The following is a 19531-nucleotide window of genomic DNA, read 5'->3' as shown; positions in this document are numbered from 1 at the left end:
GAATAATTTGGAAAAGGATAGTGAGAATAGCAGCACAACTGGAAGAATGTAATCAATGTCACTGAATTGTACATGTAGAAATTTTTGAAATGGTGTATCTCTGGCTATGTATCTTTTCACCAAAAAAGAAAAAAGGACCTCCAAGGTCGAGAAGGGAGAATGTTGACATGTTGTGGGGTTGTTAACCAATGTCATAAAACAAAATGCATACTGACTGTATAATGAGAAACTATTTGTTCTGTAAACCTTCACCTAAAGTACAATTAAAAAAAAAAAAGAAATTAGTCCTCCAACTTACCGTATAACATATGCTAACATATAACACATGGGAAAAAGAAGAACACTAGAAACTTCTAGACATAATGGAAAATTAAATAGCCTTTACCTAGAAGTAGGAAAATATACGTAAAATGTTGCATGCAGATTTGAAGTTACAATTAACTTCAAATATAATCTTCTATTTCCTTCAGTATTATACTTTGAGATTCATACAACCTGGCTTCTTTCATCTTACTGTATTTATTTTTTTTAAGACAAAAATTTAAGATTTACATTGTTTTTTAAAGAATGGACTTCATCCCAGATTTTTAAAATAAAAAGCTCTGATATTTTTACCTTCTACATTTTGCTTATTCTCTTTATGGATTACTAGTAAACATGAGATTGAGACAGATCACTCAGGCTGAGTAGTGAAGCGGGCTTATAAAAAGGAGAATAGGGAGTTGCTAAGGATATGATGAAGGCCAAGAAAAAACTCAGAACGAGTTAAAGCATGTGATCAAAGGAGAGACCTGGAATTAGAGGAAGCATTTCAGAGTTTGAGATATTTCAGGTGATTGAGGACTGAAACTACATCCCTCACATGCTTTACTGTCTGCATTAATATGACTTTACTATTCTGCTGTCTTAATTAGCTTAACTTTACTATTTTAGGATACTCTTGCGCAGGCAAATACCTTGATTCACCCAATAATATCTGAAAGACTCATCAACTCTTCAATAGGAAGCATCAACACACAGTTCACAACTAAGATTCTTTGAATTCTTTGCCTCAGCATCTTCACCTTGCTATTTCCACCATTCCAGGATTGTTTTTTCATGATCCTTACCCAATTCTATTCAAGTCACCGCTTCACCCCCACTCCCAGCATTAAAAGACCTGCCTTAAATCAAACTACAAATTCTCAATAAATTCCACCCTGCCTTTCCTCCTCTGAGGCACTGCCAAAGATCTGTTGAGGTGGTGTTTTCCCTTAAGTAAGAAACTCAGCTCTGTTTTATGAACAGGGTGTGGTGGTGATATTTGGGGAGCAGGCATTCAGTATGATGTAATTCAAGGGGATTATTAGGTCTAAGGTAGGGATTAAAATGAAGTGGAGGTTATAGAATGGGAAGAGAGGGTTTCACTCAGTATGAAGTTCATCCCCACTGAATATCCTATTCTTTTAACATTTCCAGTCCACATCTATGCTGCTACCTCTTCTATCCAGCCATCAGCCACTCTTCTCCTTTGCCTGTTTGTATCTCAAGACCAACTTAAAATGTCACCCAAGTCAATTTAGTAGAATTTTGATTTCACTTCTGTTATGCTGTTGTGGTTAGGTGCCTTCAAGTCTGTTCCAACTTATAGCGACCCTATGTACAATGGAACGAAACACTGCCTGGTCTTGCTCCGTCTTCACAATCGTTGTTATTCTTGAGCCCATTGTTGCAGCCACTGTGTCAATCCATCTTGTTGAGGGTCTTCCTCTTTTTCACTGATGCTCTACCTTACCAAGCATGATGTCCTTCTCTAGAGACTGATCCCTCCTGATAACATGTCCAAAGTATGTGAGACATAGTCTCACCATCCTTGCTTCTAAGGAGCATTCTGGCTGTACTTCTTCCAATACAGATTTGTTCGTTCTTTTAGCAGTCCATGGTATATTCAATATTCTTCACCAACACCACAATTCAAAGGCATCAATTCTTCCCTCTTTCTTATTCATTGTCCAGCTTTCACATACATATGATATGAGGTGATTGAAAACACCATGGCTTGGGCCAGGCACACCTTAGTATTCTAGGTGACATCTTTGCTTTTTAATACGTTAAAGAGATCTTTTGCAGCAGATTTGTCCATTGCAATGCATCATTTGATTTCCTGACTGCTGCTTCCATAGGTGTTGATTATGGATCCAAGTAAAATGAAATCCTTGACAACTTCAATTTTTTCTCCATTTATCATGATGTTGCTTATTGGTCCAGTTGGGAGGATTTTTGTTTTATGTTGAGGTATAATCCATACTGAAGGGTGTGGTCTTTGATTTTCATCAGTAAGTGCTTCAAGTCCTCTTCATTTTCAGCAAGCAAGGTTGTGTCATCTAGATATCGCAGGTTGTTAATGAGTCTTCTTCCAATCCTGATGCCCCATTCTTCTTCATATAGTCCAGCTTCTTGGATTATTTGCTCAGCATACAGATTAAATAAGCATGGTGAAAGGATACAACCCTGACACACATCTTTCCTGACTTAAACCACGCAGTATCCCTTGTTCTGTTCGAATGACCGCCTCTTGATCTATGTACAGGTTCCTTATAAGCATAATTGTTCTGGAATTCCCATTCTTTGAAATGTTATCCATAATTTGTTATGATCCACACAGTCGAATGCCTTTGCATAGTCAATAAAACACAGGTAAACATCTTTCTTGTATTCTCTGCTTTCAGCCAGGATCCATCTGATATTAACAATGATACCCCTGGTTCCACATCCTCTTCTGAATTTGGCTTGAATTTCTGGTGGTTCCCTGTCAGTGTACTGCTGCAACTGTTTTTGAAAGATCTTCAGCAAAATTTTACTTGCATGTGATATTAATGATATTGTTCGATAATTTCCACATTCAGTTGAGTCACCTTTCTTTGGAATAGGCATAAATATGGATCTATTCCAGTTGGTTGGCCAGGTAGCTGTCTTCCAAATTTCTTGGCATAGATGAGTGAGCACTTCCAGGGCTGCATCCGTTTGTTGAAACATCTCGATTGGTATTCTGTCAACTCCTAGAGTCTTGTTTTTCACCAAGGATATGCTGAGCATATTCTTCCCTTTTGGTTTTCTAACTCCACGTCTTTGCACATATCTTTATAATACTTTACTTTGTCTTCTCTAGCCTCCCTTTGAAATCAGCTCTTTTACTTCATCATTTCTTCTGGTGGTTTTAGCTACTTGACATTTAAGAGCAATTTTCAGAGTCTCTTCTGACATCCATTTGGGTCTTTTCTTTCTTCATGTCTTTTTAATGACCTCCTGCTTTCATGTATGATGTCCTTGATGTCATTCCACAGCTCATCTGGTCTTCAGTCATTAGTGTTCAAGCATCAAATCTATTCTTGAGACGGTCTCTAAATTCAGGTGGGATATACTCAAGGTTGTACTTTGGCCCTCGTGGACTTGTCCTAATTTTCTTCAGCTTCAACTTGAACTTGCATATGAGCAATTGATGGTCTGTTCTGCAGTTGGCCCCTGGCCTTGTTCTGACTGATGATATTGAGCTTCTCCATCATCTCTTTCCCCACATGTAGTTGATTTGATTCCTGTGTATTCCATCAGGTGAGGTCCATGTGTATAGTCGCTGTTTATGTTGTTCAAAAAAAGTATTTGCAATGAAGAAGTCATTGATCTTGCAAAATTCTATCATACAATCTCTGGCATCCTTTCTATCACCAAGGCCATATTTTCCAACTACTGATCCTTCTTCTTTGTTTCTAACTTTCGCATTCCTATCACCAGTAATTATCAATGCATCCTGATTGCATGTTCGATCAATTTCAGACTCCAGAAGGTGATTAAAATCTTCAATTTTTTTCATCTTTGGCCTTAGTGCTTGGTGCGTAAATTTGAATAATAGTTGTATTTGCTTCTGTTATACCACCTACCAAAAGGTACTAAAATTTTTAGTGTATCAGTATCACTTGCTAAACTATTAGCCTCTGAAGAACCAGTAGTAGAATATCTATATCTATCACCCAATAAATGTCTGATGAACTCAAGTGAACTTAGAAGATAATAGAAAGGAATGGGGGAAGGGGGTTCATGAATGGCAGAAGTGGCTAATGGGAATACTTATGGAACAGGGATCTGGAAGATGTATCGGGATGTAATACTTCCTTCCTCATCCCAGAAAACCAGAGGACTGAAAGGCTACCACCAGAAAGGATGGCAAGGGAAATACTGTTGTTAGAGAGAGGCCTATGAGAGACTGTATATGCAAATGGACAATGGTTAAACCATATATAACAATAGAGTTCTGACCCACAACCTCTGCAGCAGTCAGCCCAGACTTGGTCAATGACTACCAGCTTCCCTATTTGTGTCCCTCTCCCCTATTTCCAACTCTGGATCCATCAGAAAAAGCCAAATATGTTCCCCAAACCAATCCCATAAGATGCTAGTTAGTCCTCCTCTAGTTAGCCCTCCTCTAGCTTTCCCATACCAACAATCTCCAATCAGAGCACATCTGAAGCCTTTTTCTTTTTATTTTTTTCCCTATAAAGCTTTCCCACTCCCTTGTCTGCCTTTGAGTCTCTGCCAAACACAAGTGATGGTAACTGAGTCCCTTGCTATACAGCAAGCTCTAAATAAAAGGCTCTGTTCTCATTTGAGTAGTAATCATTTATTTCCATAACTGGTTTCAATTAAAGATAAAATATTCTAAGAAAAGGCAGCAGACATAAAAGTTTATTTCATTCATACTATAAACATTGCTTAAAATAAAAGATATTATAAAAAGGGGTGAGTTGGGGGAATTCTACTGAGTTGAGTAGGGATGAGAGTTTCAAAGATAGGCTTTAATAGTAGGCACCTATTATGATTACGGTGACTGAGAATCAGAAGGATGAGGGAGCCCCGTGTCTGGAGAGACTATGTTGACAATAAGAAGGGGATAGTATCTGTGATACAACAGGGGTAACATTCTGTTTCTTAAAAAAAGGTCCAAAGAGAGAAGGGTATACTCTAAAGGATTAGAGGCTGTTGGGGGTGCTTTAAATACTAGCTCCAAGTTTTAAAACTAGTTTGAATATATATAAATATAGTTACTAGTTACTGGCTTGTATAATTTGAGAGTAGTCCTGTGGTGAGGAGCTCTGGTGGCACAATGCTTAAGCACTCAGCTGCTAACAGAAAGGTCAGTGGTTTAAACCCAAGAGTAGCTCCCTAAGAGAAAAGACCTGGTGATCTACTCCCGTAAAGATTACAGCCTAGGAAACCCTATAGGGCAGTTCTGCTCTGTCATACAGGTTGTGATGAGTTAGAATCAACTTGACAGCATACGACAACAACCCATGCTTCTGTATTTTTTATCTGTTCTTAGAGGACAGTGCTGCAACAAAAAGCTGGCAAATGATAAATTATGTTAATTGATTTTATGTTAGCAAAAAACTTCGTAGAACTCATTATTTTATATATCAATTTACCAACTCTGTAAGAACATATTAAAATTCTCCAACCTAAAAATAATTCCAGAAAATATTGTTACAAACCAATTGTATAGCTTTTCTTCTTAATTCCCATTCATTCCATTCATATGATCTCACAATAGTTGGTGGCAATATGTGTGTATCTGTCTGTGTGCTACTTTCCCACTTTGTAATTGGTTTTATATAATGTTTGTCAACATCTTTCATCTAAAGAAATAGAATGCAGTTATTAGTATTTGTGAAAAAAAAGCATTATTTACAGACAACTAAAAAATGTAGGTAAAACTGACAAAAGATTAGAAAAACAATAATTTTTTAACACAGAGTACACTTGTAAATAACAGCAGAGAAAATAAGCTCATAACTAGTGAGCTAGACTTATTTGTTTTTCCGAGCAGTAAGGCTTTGTACCTGATTTTGTGAACTGAATGTAGGATGTAGGATGTATATTCTAGAAGGGTATAATCTAGCATCGTTCATTCCCAAATTAAATTCTCCTCCATAATTTCCAGAATTGGTAGCATAAGTGAATTGAAAATGCATAGAAATTTAAAAGTTATTAAATATTAGCTATAAATCACATCTGTTTAAAGGATTAAAACCACATTAGGACATTGAACTAGAACTATGCATACATTAAAAAAAAAAAAATCAAACCCGTTGCCATCGAGTCATACATAGCAGATTATCATTCAAGGTTTCTGTAGAAGAATATGTTGGTTTTCTACTGAGATACCCAGAAGCTCACCATTCAAATACTAGGTCTTCTGTAATTCCAGGCTAAACCAAGATATGATTGTGCCTAAGGAAGTTGTCAGAGGGGGTGGTAGAGGTTTAAGAAACTCAGTGAAGGGGAAGGAGAAGAGATTAACTTCTTTCTCCAAATCAAGCAACAGATAATCACTAAGTGCCTATGATTTAACATAAGATAAAATTTCTGCCTTCAAAATGATCTTATGATACAGTTAGGTAAATAAAAGCATGCTGAAGAATAATTAACAATACTATATAAGTAAATGGCAAATAAGTAATAAGACAATAAAGACTTTATGAAATATAAAGGGAGGAAACTCATTTCCATCGGCATTGCAGGTCACTGGAGAACAGATGGAAATTAAATAGGCAGAAAGAAAGGGAAAAACAAGACTACGTACGGAGGGAAAAACAGTCATTCAGTGGAAGACTACGCACTGTCTATACATACCACACCGTTGCCAGTTATCTGATTCTAGTCTTTCATTGTCTTTGAGCAATCTTACAACACTGGAAGCTCTAAATAAGTGAAAGCGAGGTAAAGTAATTCTTGTCTATGGACAAGAATTCTGTCCTGCCTGTAGAGGTTCACTTCCCTTTCTGTCTGTGGAAATATCAGTGTAGCTTCCATTTGCATGCTCATTTCAATATTCATGATCTATATATGTATCTGTTCTTAGGATTCTCTTTTGAACAGGTTATGACATCTGCCTGGTTCCCTCATTAATTAATGGATAGAATATAATCTTAAACACACATTAATTTTTACATCTGTAAGAGAATTCTTTTTTAACTATCTTTTTAAAGTAGGAGACCAGGCTAAGCAAAGGTGGTAGATCAGGTTTGAGGCCAGTATATAACTCATGGTTTTTCTGACACTGAGAGGTCATGAATAAAATTAATCAGAAAAAACAAGATTAAAGACAGTGGGTCTTGAATGCCAAGCCAAGGACTTTGGATTTTCATCTTATAGATAATGCACTGAGTATTTTTAAACTCGGAGTAAAATGGTGAATGGCATTTTTCCAGTTTGCAGAAAATTAATTATAATTTCTTCTGTTGTAAATTTTCTCTCATAATTTTTTTTAATTGTTGGCTTCTGCTATATTTTTTTCTAAATTTCAATTTAGAATAACACAGTATCTAACTGAGCATAAAATTATATATATTATATTAAGCTTAATATAACAACATTCATGGTGCTCTTCAAAAAGAACTACAATTTCCAGGGGCTCTACAACTTGAACAAGTTTGAGAACCAGTGTCTTGGGAAAATAAATTTGGTGGTAATCTGAAAAGTGAACATAACAAATCTTTGGACAGAAATAACACTGAGGCTTTTTGTGATGACCAGCCATGTTATACCTCCAAAATCTTATATATCTATATCTATCTATTTATAGGTATACACACACTTTTAAGAAAGTACATTTTCAAAGTCACATGAAAGCTGAAGTTAAAGATTCTACCATAAGGTAATAAAATTCTATATCAGTAATAATTAATTTGCATTACAAAATGGAAAATCTCCTTTGTGAGAAAACTAATAAACACACGTTTAAATAATCCATACTTTAAAAAAGAAATCCTGAAAGGAATTAGAAAATACTTAGAACTGAACAATGATGTAATAACTATGTTCAAAAGTATGTGAAATACAGCTCATGTATACAAAAAGGAAATTATTGCCTTAAATAAGAAATAAAAGGCTAAAAAATAATAAGCTAAGTATCCAGCTTTACAACTTAGGAAACAAATAGCAAAATAAAATAAACTGTTGTTATTAGGTGCTGTCAAGTCATATCCAACTCATAGTGACCCTACGTACAACAGAACAAACCACTGCCCAGTCCTGCGCCATCCTTACAATCATTGCTATATTTGAGCCCATTGTTGCAGCCACTGTGTCAATCCATCTCACTGATGGTCTTCCTCTTTTTTGCAGACCGTCTACTTTACCAAGCATAATGTCCTTCTCCAGGGACTGATCCCTTCTGGTAACATGTCCGAAGTATGTAAGACGAAGTCTTGCCATCCTCACTTCCAGGGAGCACTCTTGTTGTACTTCTTCCAAGACAGACTTGTTTGTTCTTCTGGCAGCCCATATTATAGTCAATATTCATCTCCAACACCATAATTCAAAGGCATCAATTCTTCTTCAGTCTTCCTTATTCATTATCCAGCTTTCACATGCATATGAGACGATTGAAAATACCACGGCTTGGGTCGGGCACACTTTAGTCCTTAAAGTGACATCTTTGTTTTTAACGCTTTAAAGAGGTCTTTTTCAGCAGATTAGGAAGGGAAATAATAAATATAAGAACATAGAATATAAAATGAAAGCAGACATGAAATAGACAGGATCAAAGCCAAAAGATGATTCTTGGAAAAGACTAATAGAATAGATCTCTGGCAAGATTAATTGAAAGAAAAAGAGAGAAGGCTCAGATAAACAATATCAGGAATTTTAAAAAGGACATAATATAATATAGAGGTTAAACAAATAATGAAAGGATACTGTGAACAACTTTTGAGAATAAAGTTAAAATGAGTAGTTGAATCAGTAATTAACATTTTTCCAATTAAAAAAGAAAAAAAAAAAAAGCCCAGAGAGTTTTACAGGTATGTTTTACCATATAATTCTAATCTGACACAAACTCTTTCAGAAAATAGAAAAAGAAGGAACACTTCCATACTCATTTATAAAATACATAGACCTGGACATCAAAACTGTATAAAGACAGTATAAGAAAGGAAATTCATAGGCCAATCTCACTCAGAAACATAGATGCAAAAATTCAGAAGAAAAATCAGCAAACTGAATCCAACAATGTATTTGAAAAAAAGAAGAAGATAATACACCAGAATCTAGTAGGATTGATGCTAGGAATGAATTGGCTTAATCTTAAAAATAAATTAATATAATTCACCACACTAATAGATTAATGGGTGAAAGACAATCATCTCAAAAGATGCAGAAATAGTATTTGATGTAATTTTAAAACCATTCATATAAAAACTCTAAGCAAATAAGAATAGAGGGGAAACCCTTAACTTGATAAAACAAAACCCTCAGAATTATTACAGCAAACACCATGCTTAATTATGAAATATCAAAAGTATTCACTTTGGGATAAGAAATAAGAGAAAGATGCCCACTTTCACCACTTTTATTCAACACTGAACTGCTTGTCAATATAGTAAGAAAAAGAAATAAAAGGTATAAAGTTTGGGAAAAACTGTCAATGTTTGCAGATGTTATGATTGTCCACATTACCCTATCAATAGACTCCATTATATCAATTATTAGATAAAACAAAAAATGAGATACCATTTTACATTCATCAGATTGGCAAAAATTATAGTTCCAGGTTGCAGGAAGTGCTAGCAGGAATACGGGTAAGTGAAACACCTCATGTACTGGAGTTTATTGGTGTTTTTATTTGAGATTTGCCTCTCAGTTGAGCCAAAAATTAGAGGCCTAATATTTGGCTCACAGACAGAAGAATACTAAACAGACAAAGGTAATCTTTCTCCACAAGAGGAAGAGTCCAGAAGGCCTCACCCAAAATGACAGAGTCTCTCATGAACACACTGGTAGCACAATCTGAGACAGCTACAACTGAGCTGTCCAGGGTCCTGAGTGCACAGTCGTCCCCCCTCAGAGCACTTCGTCCTTAGCTTGTTTCCAATCTTCCTGGCCAAGTGTGCAGCTTTACCTTCTGTACCTGTCACAAATCTAACAGTACTCTTACAGTTACTGCTTGGATCCCTGCTGACCTAGTCAGCCATACCAAAACCATCTGCTTCATAGTTAAAATGAATAACAAACAATAAACATTTTAAATCAGGTGTTTCAACTTTTTATTTTCATGAGCTTAAAAGAGAGGCGCTGAACGAGAAGGAGGAGAGACAAAAAGACCAATATAAAAATGAACAGTGAAAATGACAAAGAGGAAGAAATTTCGAAGAATATAGAGCATTAGAATGTGAGCTTCATGCAGGCAGGGATTTTTATCTGTTTTGTTCACTACTAAATCCCCTATGCCAAGAACAGTGCCTGGTACATATGTAAGTAGCTCAGTAAATATTTGTTGAATGAATTAATGAATACGCACAGACATATAAAGAAAAGCACCTTCAGATACATTTTGTGCCCTTTCAGACTACTACTATTTCAAAACCTGTTAACTTGTTTTACAACTCTGGATATAAGTAAGATATCACCTATGGTATCTGTGCTGAGCTCCTGCAACTTTAGATAAGGAAATACTGTAGTTTCAATTAATTAACTAAATGAAGGCCTTCTCTTTCAGATTGTGCCAGTCTATAAGTTCATCCATTTGGCTCTGTATCTTGTTTTCATTATGTGCTGTGAATTCCTTAGTTTCTGTCTTCAGATGTGGATCCCCTTCGATAACCTATAAAGGCTTTCATCTGACCTTATTTCTTCTTGGACTTAAGAACCATTCTACAGTAAAATATAACTTTTTAATTAACTACTTTAAATGTCATAAATTCTTAGAATATCAACCCTGCTTACCTGAGAATATGGAATAAGGGTTTCAAACTGCTGATGAAGTTCTAGTAGCTGAATTAATTCTGCATTTTTTTTGGCCTGTTCTCTAACCAAATCAATGTATTTTTCAGGATTTTCTGCAAATGAATATGCAGCATCTCTGGTATTGAAAGTATAATACTTTTCTTTATATTTCAAAATTCCAATTGCTGGATTTCCTGAAAATCAAGGAAAGAAACTGAATTAGCTATGAAATATTAAAGTGATTCTATGTTTGCAATACACCCATAGAGCCATTACCTATACACTCCATTTTTAATATATCCCTTATGTTTTTGTTTTGCTAAAATATAATTAGCAATTTTTAATTATACATTGTATTAAATTATATTTTATGTGAAATTTATTCTAAATTAATTGCTTATATATTTATTTTTATTTTAAAATATGATTTTCAAATACATTTATATAAAAATACTTTACTATCCAGATGCAAGCTATTTAAAAAATCTTTTACAAGAAGCCGCTTAGTCATCTGATAAATTTTTCAAATCTTAAATTTAACTACTATAAGGATTGTTTTAAACTTAATTCTGTAAGAACTATAAAAAAAAAAAAAACTTTTTCCCAACATGCAAATTTACAGGTTAAAAAATATTTCCCACTGTAAAAAATACTACATAAAATATGAATTATTAAATCTGATCCACACAGTTTGTGGGAATTATATAGAAAACAGCAATGTCTCATTAATTTATTCTTTCATTTATTCAACAAATAGTTTTTGACCCACCATGTGTCAGGTACTGTTCTAGTCACCAAGGATATAGAAGGAAACAAAGTGCCTGCCTTCATGAAGCTTATACTTCAGTGGGAACAGATAGCAAAAACATTACAGATCAGCAAGCGATCCGCGTGATGAAAAATAATAATAACAATAAAGGAGGTCAAACACATAGTAAAAGCAAGGAGGGTGAGATCTCTCCTTTAAATAGGGTGGTAAGGGAGGGCTGAATAAGTGAAGGAACAAGGCATATAGCTGTTTGTGGGGAGAACTTTCCAAGTAGAGGGAATAGCAAATACAAAGGCTCTGGGTTGAAAGTGGACGTTGGATGGTCAAGAACAGAAAGAAGGCCAGTGTAGCGGGAGTGGAGTGAACAAAAGAAAGTGTAGGAAGCAATGAGGTCATGAAATCATCTGAACAGGACCCTGACTGGTAAGCTACAGTGCCACATTGGGATTTAAGCCATGTGGTTTGCAGTCCCCAATGGAAAGAGGGAAAGCCTACAGAATTCCTCTGAGGTAATGCAGGTTGCTGCTGCCCAGTCCCCATTGGCAGGTGGTCATGACTAGCTTATTTAGCCTGAAACCCATAGCTCCACAAGCGATTCCACTTATTCTTCCCTCTTTCTTATAATCAGTTTCTTGAGGCTGAAAGAGAACTTACAGACCTCTTGATTGATCCTTCCCATTTTCTTGGTTAGGAAACTGAGGTCCAGCAAAGGCCTGAGACTTGCTGAAGGTTACCCAGTTCACTAATGGTACAAATGGGACTAGAAACAAGCCTCTCTTGAATCCTAGCCCACTGCTTTTTCAACCATATAATGCTACCTCTATTGTTCACCCCCATACCCATGTTTCTGCATGTGTCTCTCGCATGACTTCCTTACCTTTTAATTGTGTCTAAGAAAAAAAGGCAAAAGAAAAGAAAGAAACCATCTATATTCACTTGCTTTTTACTTCTACATGGCTCTTGGTTGTTTTCTCCCTAGTACATTGGTGACACCCACTGGGCTTCAGAATACTATTATCTCAGACCCCTACTGTAAACCTTTGTTAGTCCATTATAAAAAATTGAATGCCATCAAAAGTCATCGTGTGTGTTCTCTGCTCTGTATGTACACAATCCCAATATTTTTTTGTAGTGAAAAAAAGTAACACCCAACTGCAACATGATAAAAGAAAAAGAAATAACAAACAAATAAGAAAAGGAAAGAGTTTAATGGTGCAAGGTAAATAAGAAACAATCTTGTCAAACTGCTTTCATTCTAAACCTAGCAGGCTTCTTGCTATTTCCAATTCACACAGCACTTTTGAGATAATTTATTTCTTCTCACTTTCTGATTTACTCTGTTTTGGGAAAGCTCTAGTAAAACATACATTACAGAGAAATTTTACTTGATAAAATATTGGCCATTTCCTTAGAGGAATTGGATTTATAGAGAAATCCTAATCTATGTTAATAGAATATAACTATAAAGTGATAAAAATATTTTCAATAAATACATCAGTCAAATTAATGTTGCTCTTTCAAATAATTACTTTGGAAGATTATGTATATTTTAGTAATGCTGCCCTAACATTTCTGAAATCCTACATTGGACTTATGAATTATTCCTCCTTTTATAGCACCGCAGCATCTGTATTTCATAATATACACATTCCATCATTTGTCATTTGTATTGTAATTTCTTGTTTATGTCAGTCTCCCAGATAATACCATGAGCACCTCAAAAACAAGACTTTGTCAGGATCTTTGTAGCTCCTCTTCAGTTCACCATCTGATTTCATAAAGTTTTAAAAAGTGAATAAATGAGTGACAATGACAGCATTTCATATTAAAAAAAAAAATGGAGGAGGGGAGCAATATTATTTCCAATTATATACCTGGAAGGAGAAGACCATCTGTTGTAGCAAATGTGTAACCACAAAATCCCCGATACTGAATTAACAGTTTATCAAAATTTGCTGTTGTTTCTGGGAAAAGCCATTCTAGTTTTCTGAAATCTGCCAAATGTACTTTATCTTCTAAAATGGAAAAAGAGGACAAGAAAAGCTTTTATCAATAAGAAGGTTAAACTTCCTTTACAAAGTAGTAGTAGCTCATTATAAACATTTAACTTTTTATTGCTCCATACTTCTTCTACTCAAAAAAAACCTGACACTTGCAAAACCAGATTTATTGGACTGGGGGGGAGGCTACTCAAGCAAACTAGTACCAATGACCTCAGTGATTTCCAAAGTAACAAAACTTTCTGGAGCAAACTCAAGGCAGAAGTTTGCTCCAAAATGAAGAACAGAGAGAAGAGGCCATTTAGGGAAGGCATGCTGTGCTGCTGAGGGAAAAGCTGACTAAGGCACTTCAGAAAGAGTATGTGACGCTTCCTGCTGCTACAGAGTAAACACAGAAGAGACTGGCTGCTAAGTGAACAAGACAGAGATAGATCAACCTCAGTCAGGATGGTGTCGCTCCTAATAATACACTAGGTGGAAAAGATTTTGAAATGATGCTTATACACTAGGACCATTGCTTCTTGGAATAGTTGAGAATGTTCTCAATACTAAGAGTTAAAGAAATGCCCCTTCATAACTTGATTTTGATAGCAAGGTATACAGTTTTTGTTCTTTACATTTTTAAAATTTCTTCCTAGTGTTGATTGATTTACCTATTTATGTTTGATAAGCAAATTGACTAAATTTTTTGACACAAATAAAAATAAGTCTTTATAAAACATTGTTTCCCCAAGGTTCTCAGCTTTCACAATCCCATGTAGACTTCCTTGCCAGGCTCTATATCTAAACAGAAGACCCCACAAATGACCTTGTGGTGACAACTAGAAGTAAATGCATAATTTGGAGAAAACATTTGCCCTCTTTTTTTCTGATTGCTCAAAAGCCTCAAACAGTGATGAGATGTGACAGATGTAAATGAGATTATTTCAGAAGAGCATTAGGTATCCCAATTCCCTGGAGCAGTAACAATAAAAAGTGTTCTAGTGAACAGAAAATTCTGATGCATGGTGGAAAATGACACCGCTAAATCTAAAAAGTTGTAAGTGAACTGTCTTGTCAGTCTGGTTTGGTTTAATACCCAATGTTAAAGTTACATTAACTTTTTAATTTCATTTATATTAAAAAGATGTTTTCAATATCTTTTTGAAATATAGTAATATATATATTTAATTTCTATAAACAGAAATTTATACAAATTTGTTTTTTATAAATGTATATAAATCTATATAAATACAAATTGCATTTATATTTGCATTGCTATCTTATGAAATGACATTGAGCAGTAAAAACCTGAACTGAAAAGATGCTTTTGAATCTGTTTTATTTTTCAGTTTTTTATGTATTCTAATAATTTAAGAAAATAAATTACTGCTACATTTTTATTTTCCATTGTTGTCAAAAATAGAATTTGTAAAAGGAGTTGATCAAGTAAATTATCTAATTTCATTTTCTAGAAAAACTTTCTTTTTAGGAAATAACTCAAGTCCCAACTTGTATTTTGGAACTTACGGGTTTTAAGTTGCATTTAGCTAAGATAGAATAGACCAAAGAAGTTTATTGATTAAGTTAGCCTTTCCATAAAAATCAATGTATCTCTTAAAGGGTCTAAAATTAGCTCAATTAATTTTATACGGAAGAAATTTGTTGATTTATAAATCATCAATCTGAATCTTAGGTAGATACATGGCAAATAGCACTCCAAAGAAACGAAGCTTTTTTTGCTACAAATATAGCAAAGGATTAATATCCTTTTCTACTACAAATCAATAATAAAATCACTCAGCACAGAAACTCATTGTTAACAGAAATATTAGCAATGGCCATTGCTGGATAGTAAGATATTCAATTTACATATTTTCTGTTTTCCACATTTGCTATAATGAACAGTATCATGTGTAATACTTTATTAGAAAGACATTATGTTAAAATTTTAAAACAAAAGAGTGACTTTATCCTAGAGGTAATTCTTAAAAGAAGAGGAAATAATAGATAATTTCCATTACCCATGTGTTCTTTCATTCTACACACATCAGTTTTCACAGTCACTCCATCAAGAAGATCTTGTATTACTCTCTCAGGAAAGAGTAGTTCGTGAGTGCCCAGGAATGGCTCAAGGTGAGTGGTTAAATTACTGAGGACACTAAGCAAAACAGTTTCATCCTGAAAGCTAGTCCACAGATTGGAAAGTGCAATGAAAATTGGCTGAGGAAGAGAAGAAAAGTTTAAAAATTTAACTATTTAATAAAATTACAAATCGTTCTACTCTTGAAAATAAATACAAATTGTCATTTGTAAAGAAATTAATTCTTCCTTAATCAAGTGAAAGTCTTATGAAGTTACAGCATAAAATCTAGATAGAAATTAGGCCCATAAATTATAAGAAAATAAACGTTTATTTTATTTCAAAGCATTAAATTTTGGTATATTTGTTATAAAGTTAATGTACTCAAAAAAAGCCAAACACATTTGATCGCCTAAGAAAGATTTGTGGACGCTTTACCTCAAAAAACCAAGGGGAAAATAGCATCTCTTTTTTAAAAGGTTAAATAGGACTCATTATAATTAGATTTTTCTGGCCCAATTATGATTCAAAAGATCCTGGAAGGTCTAGAGAAAGATCTTGGGGCACGTCTTGTCATCTGCAAGTTAAAGGTTTTAGGATCAGTAAGATGAATGCTTTTATTCATGTTAAAGGCACTGCTTATAGAACAAACCAAAAAACAAACTCCATATACAAGTAAAACAACTTAGCCTTTTATATCTTCGTTTTCAAAAAGAAATATTAAGAATGATTGCTCTATAAAATACTGCATGTACATTTTATACCTGTTCATCCAGGTAGGGGCTGCCACGCTTCCAAACAAAATGGTACAGAAAATAATCAGAAAGTATAAGTGGCAGGCCTCGTAAATGATGATTATTATTTGTCTTTTCAGAAAGGTGACAATTTACATCACCTCCTTGCTGGATAAAATTTCTGACAAGCTGCTATGAACACATTTTCAACACTGCACTCTGTATTATTTCTGTTGCCACAACCAATACTGATTTATGTTTATCAGACTATATATTCACATTTCCTTTTGTAGCAATTGCTTATAAAGGGAAATCCTCTCATCAACTTATAATATTACTACAAAATAACCATAAAGGGCAGGATCAACATATATAAAATTAATGTTATATTTTTAGTAATTAAATATAATTGTAATGCCTTCTGATCTAATTTATAGGACTCAAAAAGTACGTTCACCCTTAAACAAGGCCAAAGTTGATGACAAATACTTACAAAGACTTGTGATGTTGGGACAGCAGTCTTTGATTTAACAGTCATTTTTAGTTGTTCCAGTTGGGCTGCTAACTGCTTTATCATCATTTCCACTTCTTGAGCACAAGTAATTATATCTGACTGTGAAGGATATTTTTATAATTTAACTATAAAAATCATATGTGGTTTACACCCTACCCTCTCTCTGCATCCCCTAAGGGTAAGCTCAATGAGAGCGGGGCTCTGTTCTCCACTGTATCCCCAACACTGAGAATAGTACTTGCATACAGAAGGTGCTCCAGAAATATTTCTTGGATGGATGAATTTCTTGAAATACAATGGCTATGTTTTCTTAAATTTATTGTTTGATACTCAATATAAATGCATTCCTAAAAAGTGGTCCCCCTGACACAGTTTTGTATAGCTATTATTTTCCCACTCCCCAATGATAAAAATTAATGAGGCATTCCTTTGAAAACTATTTTGATACCAAGATTTAATAAAATTACACTCAAGGATACATAACATCCTAAAAATAACAGCAATGAAAGAAAAACAATCTATTGACATGACAATGGTAATCTGAAATAAGGCGCAAAATGCCAAATTTGAAATAATTACTAAAATTTATTCTTCCTGTGTGCTAATACATACCCCTTGCTGTTGAGCCGATTCCAACTCATAGCAACTCTATAGAACAGAGTAGAACTGCCCCACAGGGCTTCCAAGGCTGTAAATCTTTATGGAAGCAGATTGCCTCATCTTTCTCCCACAGAGCTGCTGGTGGGTTTGAACTGCCAACCTTTTCCGTTAGCAGCCGATCACTTAACCACTGCGTCACTAGGGCTCCTTATTAAACATTTATAAGTACAATAAGGCGTAAGTACAAATGAGAAAACCAAGATGTAAAAAGGGTAAGTAAATTGCCCACAGATATTCAGCTAATAAAGGGTAGAATCGTGGTTCAACCCCAGACCATCTGAGCGCAGAGCCCAGCTCTTAACCTTTATTTATACTATGCTGCATTAGAAGTAAACAGAAATGGTGGTAGTGTGGGTTTACCAGTGCAGCGTAAAAGAGTGGCATTTATTTGAAGAGAAAAAAATGTATATTTCAGTTCTCAAACATTAATAGCCTAACTATATGCTTTACTAGACTATTTTAATGATAAAAATAATGGCATCATAAGAAATATAAAATATTATCATCGCATGTCAACTAACAAAATCTTTTATTTTACAAATGTAACATGCATCCTGTTTTATTTTACCCATACTACTGTTTAAGCATTACTTTTCCTCTTGCTTAATTCTCCTATATATTATCTATCCTATCCTTAGACTATAGGTCTTTTGCCTACCCCACAGAATTTTTTTCCCTTTTATTTTTAGTATTGTTTTCTGAATCAAATATGAAAATGCAATCTTTAAAGTCTTTTTATATTTGTAGAACAGTAACAAGAAACAGAAGTAAATTTGCATGTACTCCAAAGTAAAAGTTACATCAACACATAACACTTTTTTTTTTAATTGTGGTAAATATGTGTAACAAAACATTTGCCACTTCAACTTTCTTCACATGTACAATTCAGTGACATTGAGTACATAACACTTTTCTAAACCTATTATTAAAGATACTCATAGATTCCCTCCCTCAAGCTATGTTTTCAGGGCCCATTCACCAACTAGGCACTCAGAACTTTTCTATTTTTCCTGATAATGTTCTAGAACAATTACTCTCTATACATTTGCCAAAAAAAAAAAAAAAAAAGAACTTGTTCACAAGCATGAAGTTTTAGTTGTAAAGTTAGTCTTCTAGGTTAGCTATCACCTAAAATTTCTTTTTTCACACAATGTAGTCAAATGCTTGGGGAAAACATGTGATCCTGGTATGCTGCTGCTGCTGTTTCTCCTTCTCCTTTTAAATCTGTAAGTTCCTCATACTTTCTTTCACGAACAATTTTCAACAAGTCTAAAACAAGCACAGATTGTATCTAACTGGTTTTTGGCTTGCATTATCAGAAAACATCAAGAAGTCCTGTGTGCCTACTATGTAAACAGACCCTGCAAACATAACTTTGGAAGAGAATCTTCAGAAGTCTTACGGATTTTAAAAAGTGTTATGTATCAAACACAACATTTACTTGCATGATAACAATAGGCAGCTTTGTCTCTATGGTGACTGACTTGCACTTTAAAAGCCCACAGAGGACAGAATTCTGTTCTCTCAGCTAAGACAGTCAACTCCCTTTCCTTTTCCAGAATATTTGAAATTGCTCACTGCAGCAGATAAAGGCTTTATCAAAATAAAATAAAATAACCCACTGTCTCATCTAGGCTATAATTGGATTTCTAAATTTTTTACATAAACTGAATATAGCAGTGGCAAAAGAATTTTTTTCATTCAAAATCAATACTATACAAAATTGTATCAATATCTATTCAAATAATGTGACTTTAAAAAATATTCATAGATTTCAAGATAGGAAAATGTCTCAGCTAAAGATAAATTAATTGACATATTTTATAACCTAGAGATAATACTAATTAATCCAATATCTACTCTGTAATAATCTTAATTTTAACTAAGACATGTTGATAGGGAAGGACTGGATAATTAAAAACTGAACAGTAGAAGACACACTGATTGGAAGAAGCCCTGAATAAGTAAAGCACTACTGAAGAAGAAGAATAAAGTTGGAGGACTCACACTACCTGACTTCAGAACCTACTATACAGCTAC

General features: G+C 34.4%; 1 protein-coding gene across 1 annotated transcript in view; it reads right to left on the bottom strand.

Moving 5' to 3' along the window:
- CFAP206 (cilia and flagella associated protein 206) overlaps positions 1–19531 on the bottom strand; it is a 30883-nt gene that overhangs the window by 699 nt on the left and 10653 nt on the right. The window contains exons 7-11 of the mRNA XM_004388981.3: positions 16811–16930; positions 15525–15723; positions 13396–13536; positions 10753–10946; positions 5520–5663 (exon numbers count right to left, since the gene is read on the bottom strand). Of these exons, the coding sequence (XP_004389038.1) occupies positions 5520–5663; positions 10753–10946; positions 13396–13536; positions 15525–15723; positions 16811–16930 (798 nt within the window). The remainder of the gene's footprint in view (positions 1–5519; positions 5664–10752; positions 10947–13395; positions 13537–15524; positions 15724–16810; positions 16931–19531) is intronic.

The sequence above is a fragment of the Trichechus manatus genome, unplaced genomic scaffold (genome assembly GCF_000243295.1).
Source record: "Trichechus manatus latirostris isolate Lorelei unplaced genomic scaffold, TriManLat1.0 scaffold00226, whole genome shotgun sequence".
Lineage (NCBI taxonomy): Eukaryota > Metazoa > Chordata > Mammalia > Sirenia > Trichechidae > Trichechus > Trichechus manatus.
Note: the sequence above shows the minus strand (reverse complement) of the source record. Positions and strands in the feature narration are given on the sequence as shown.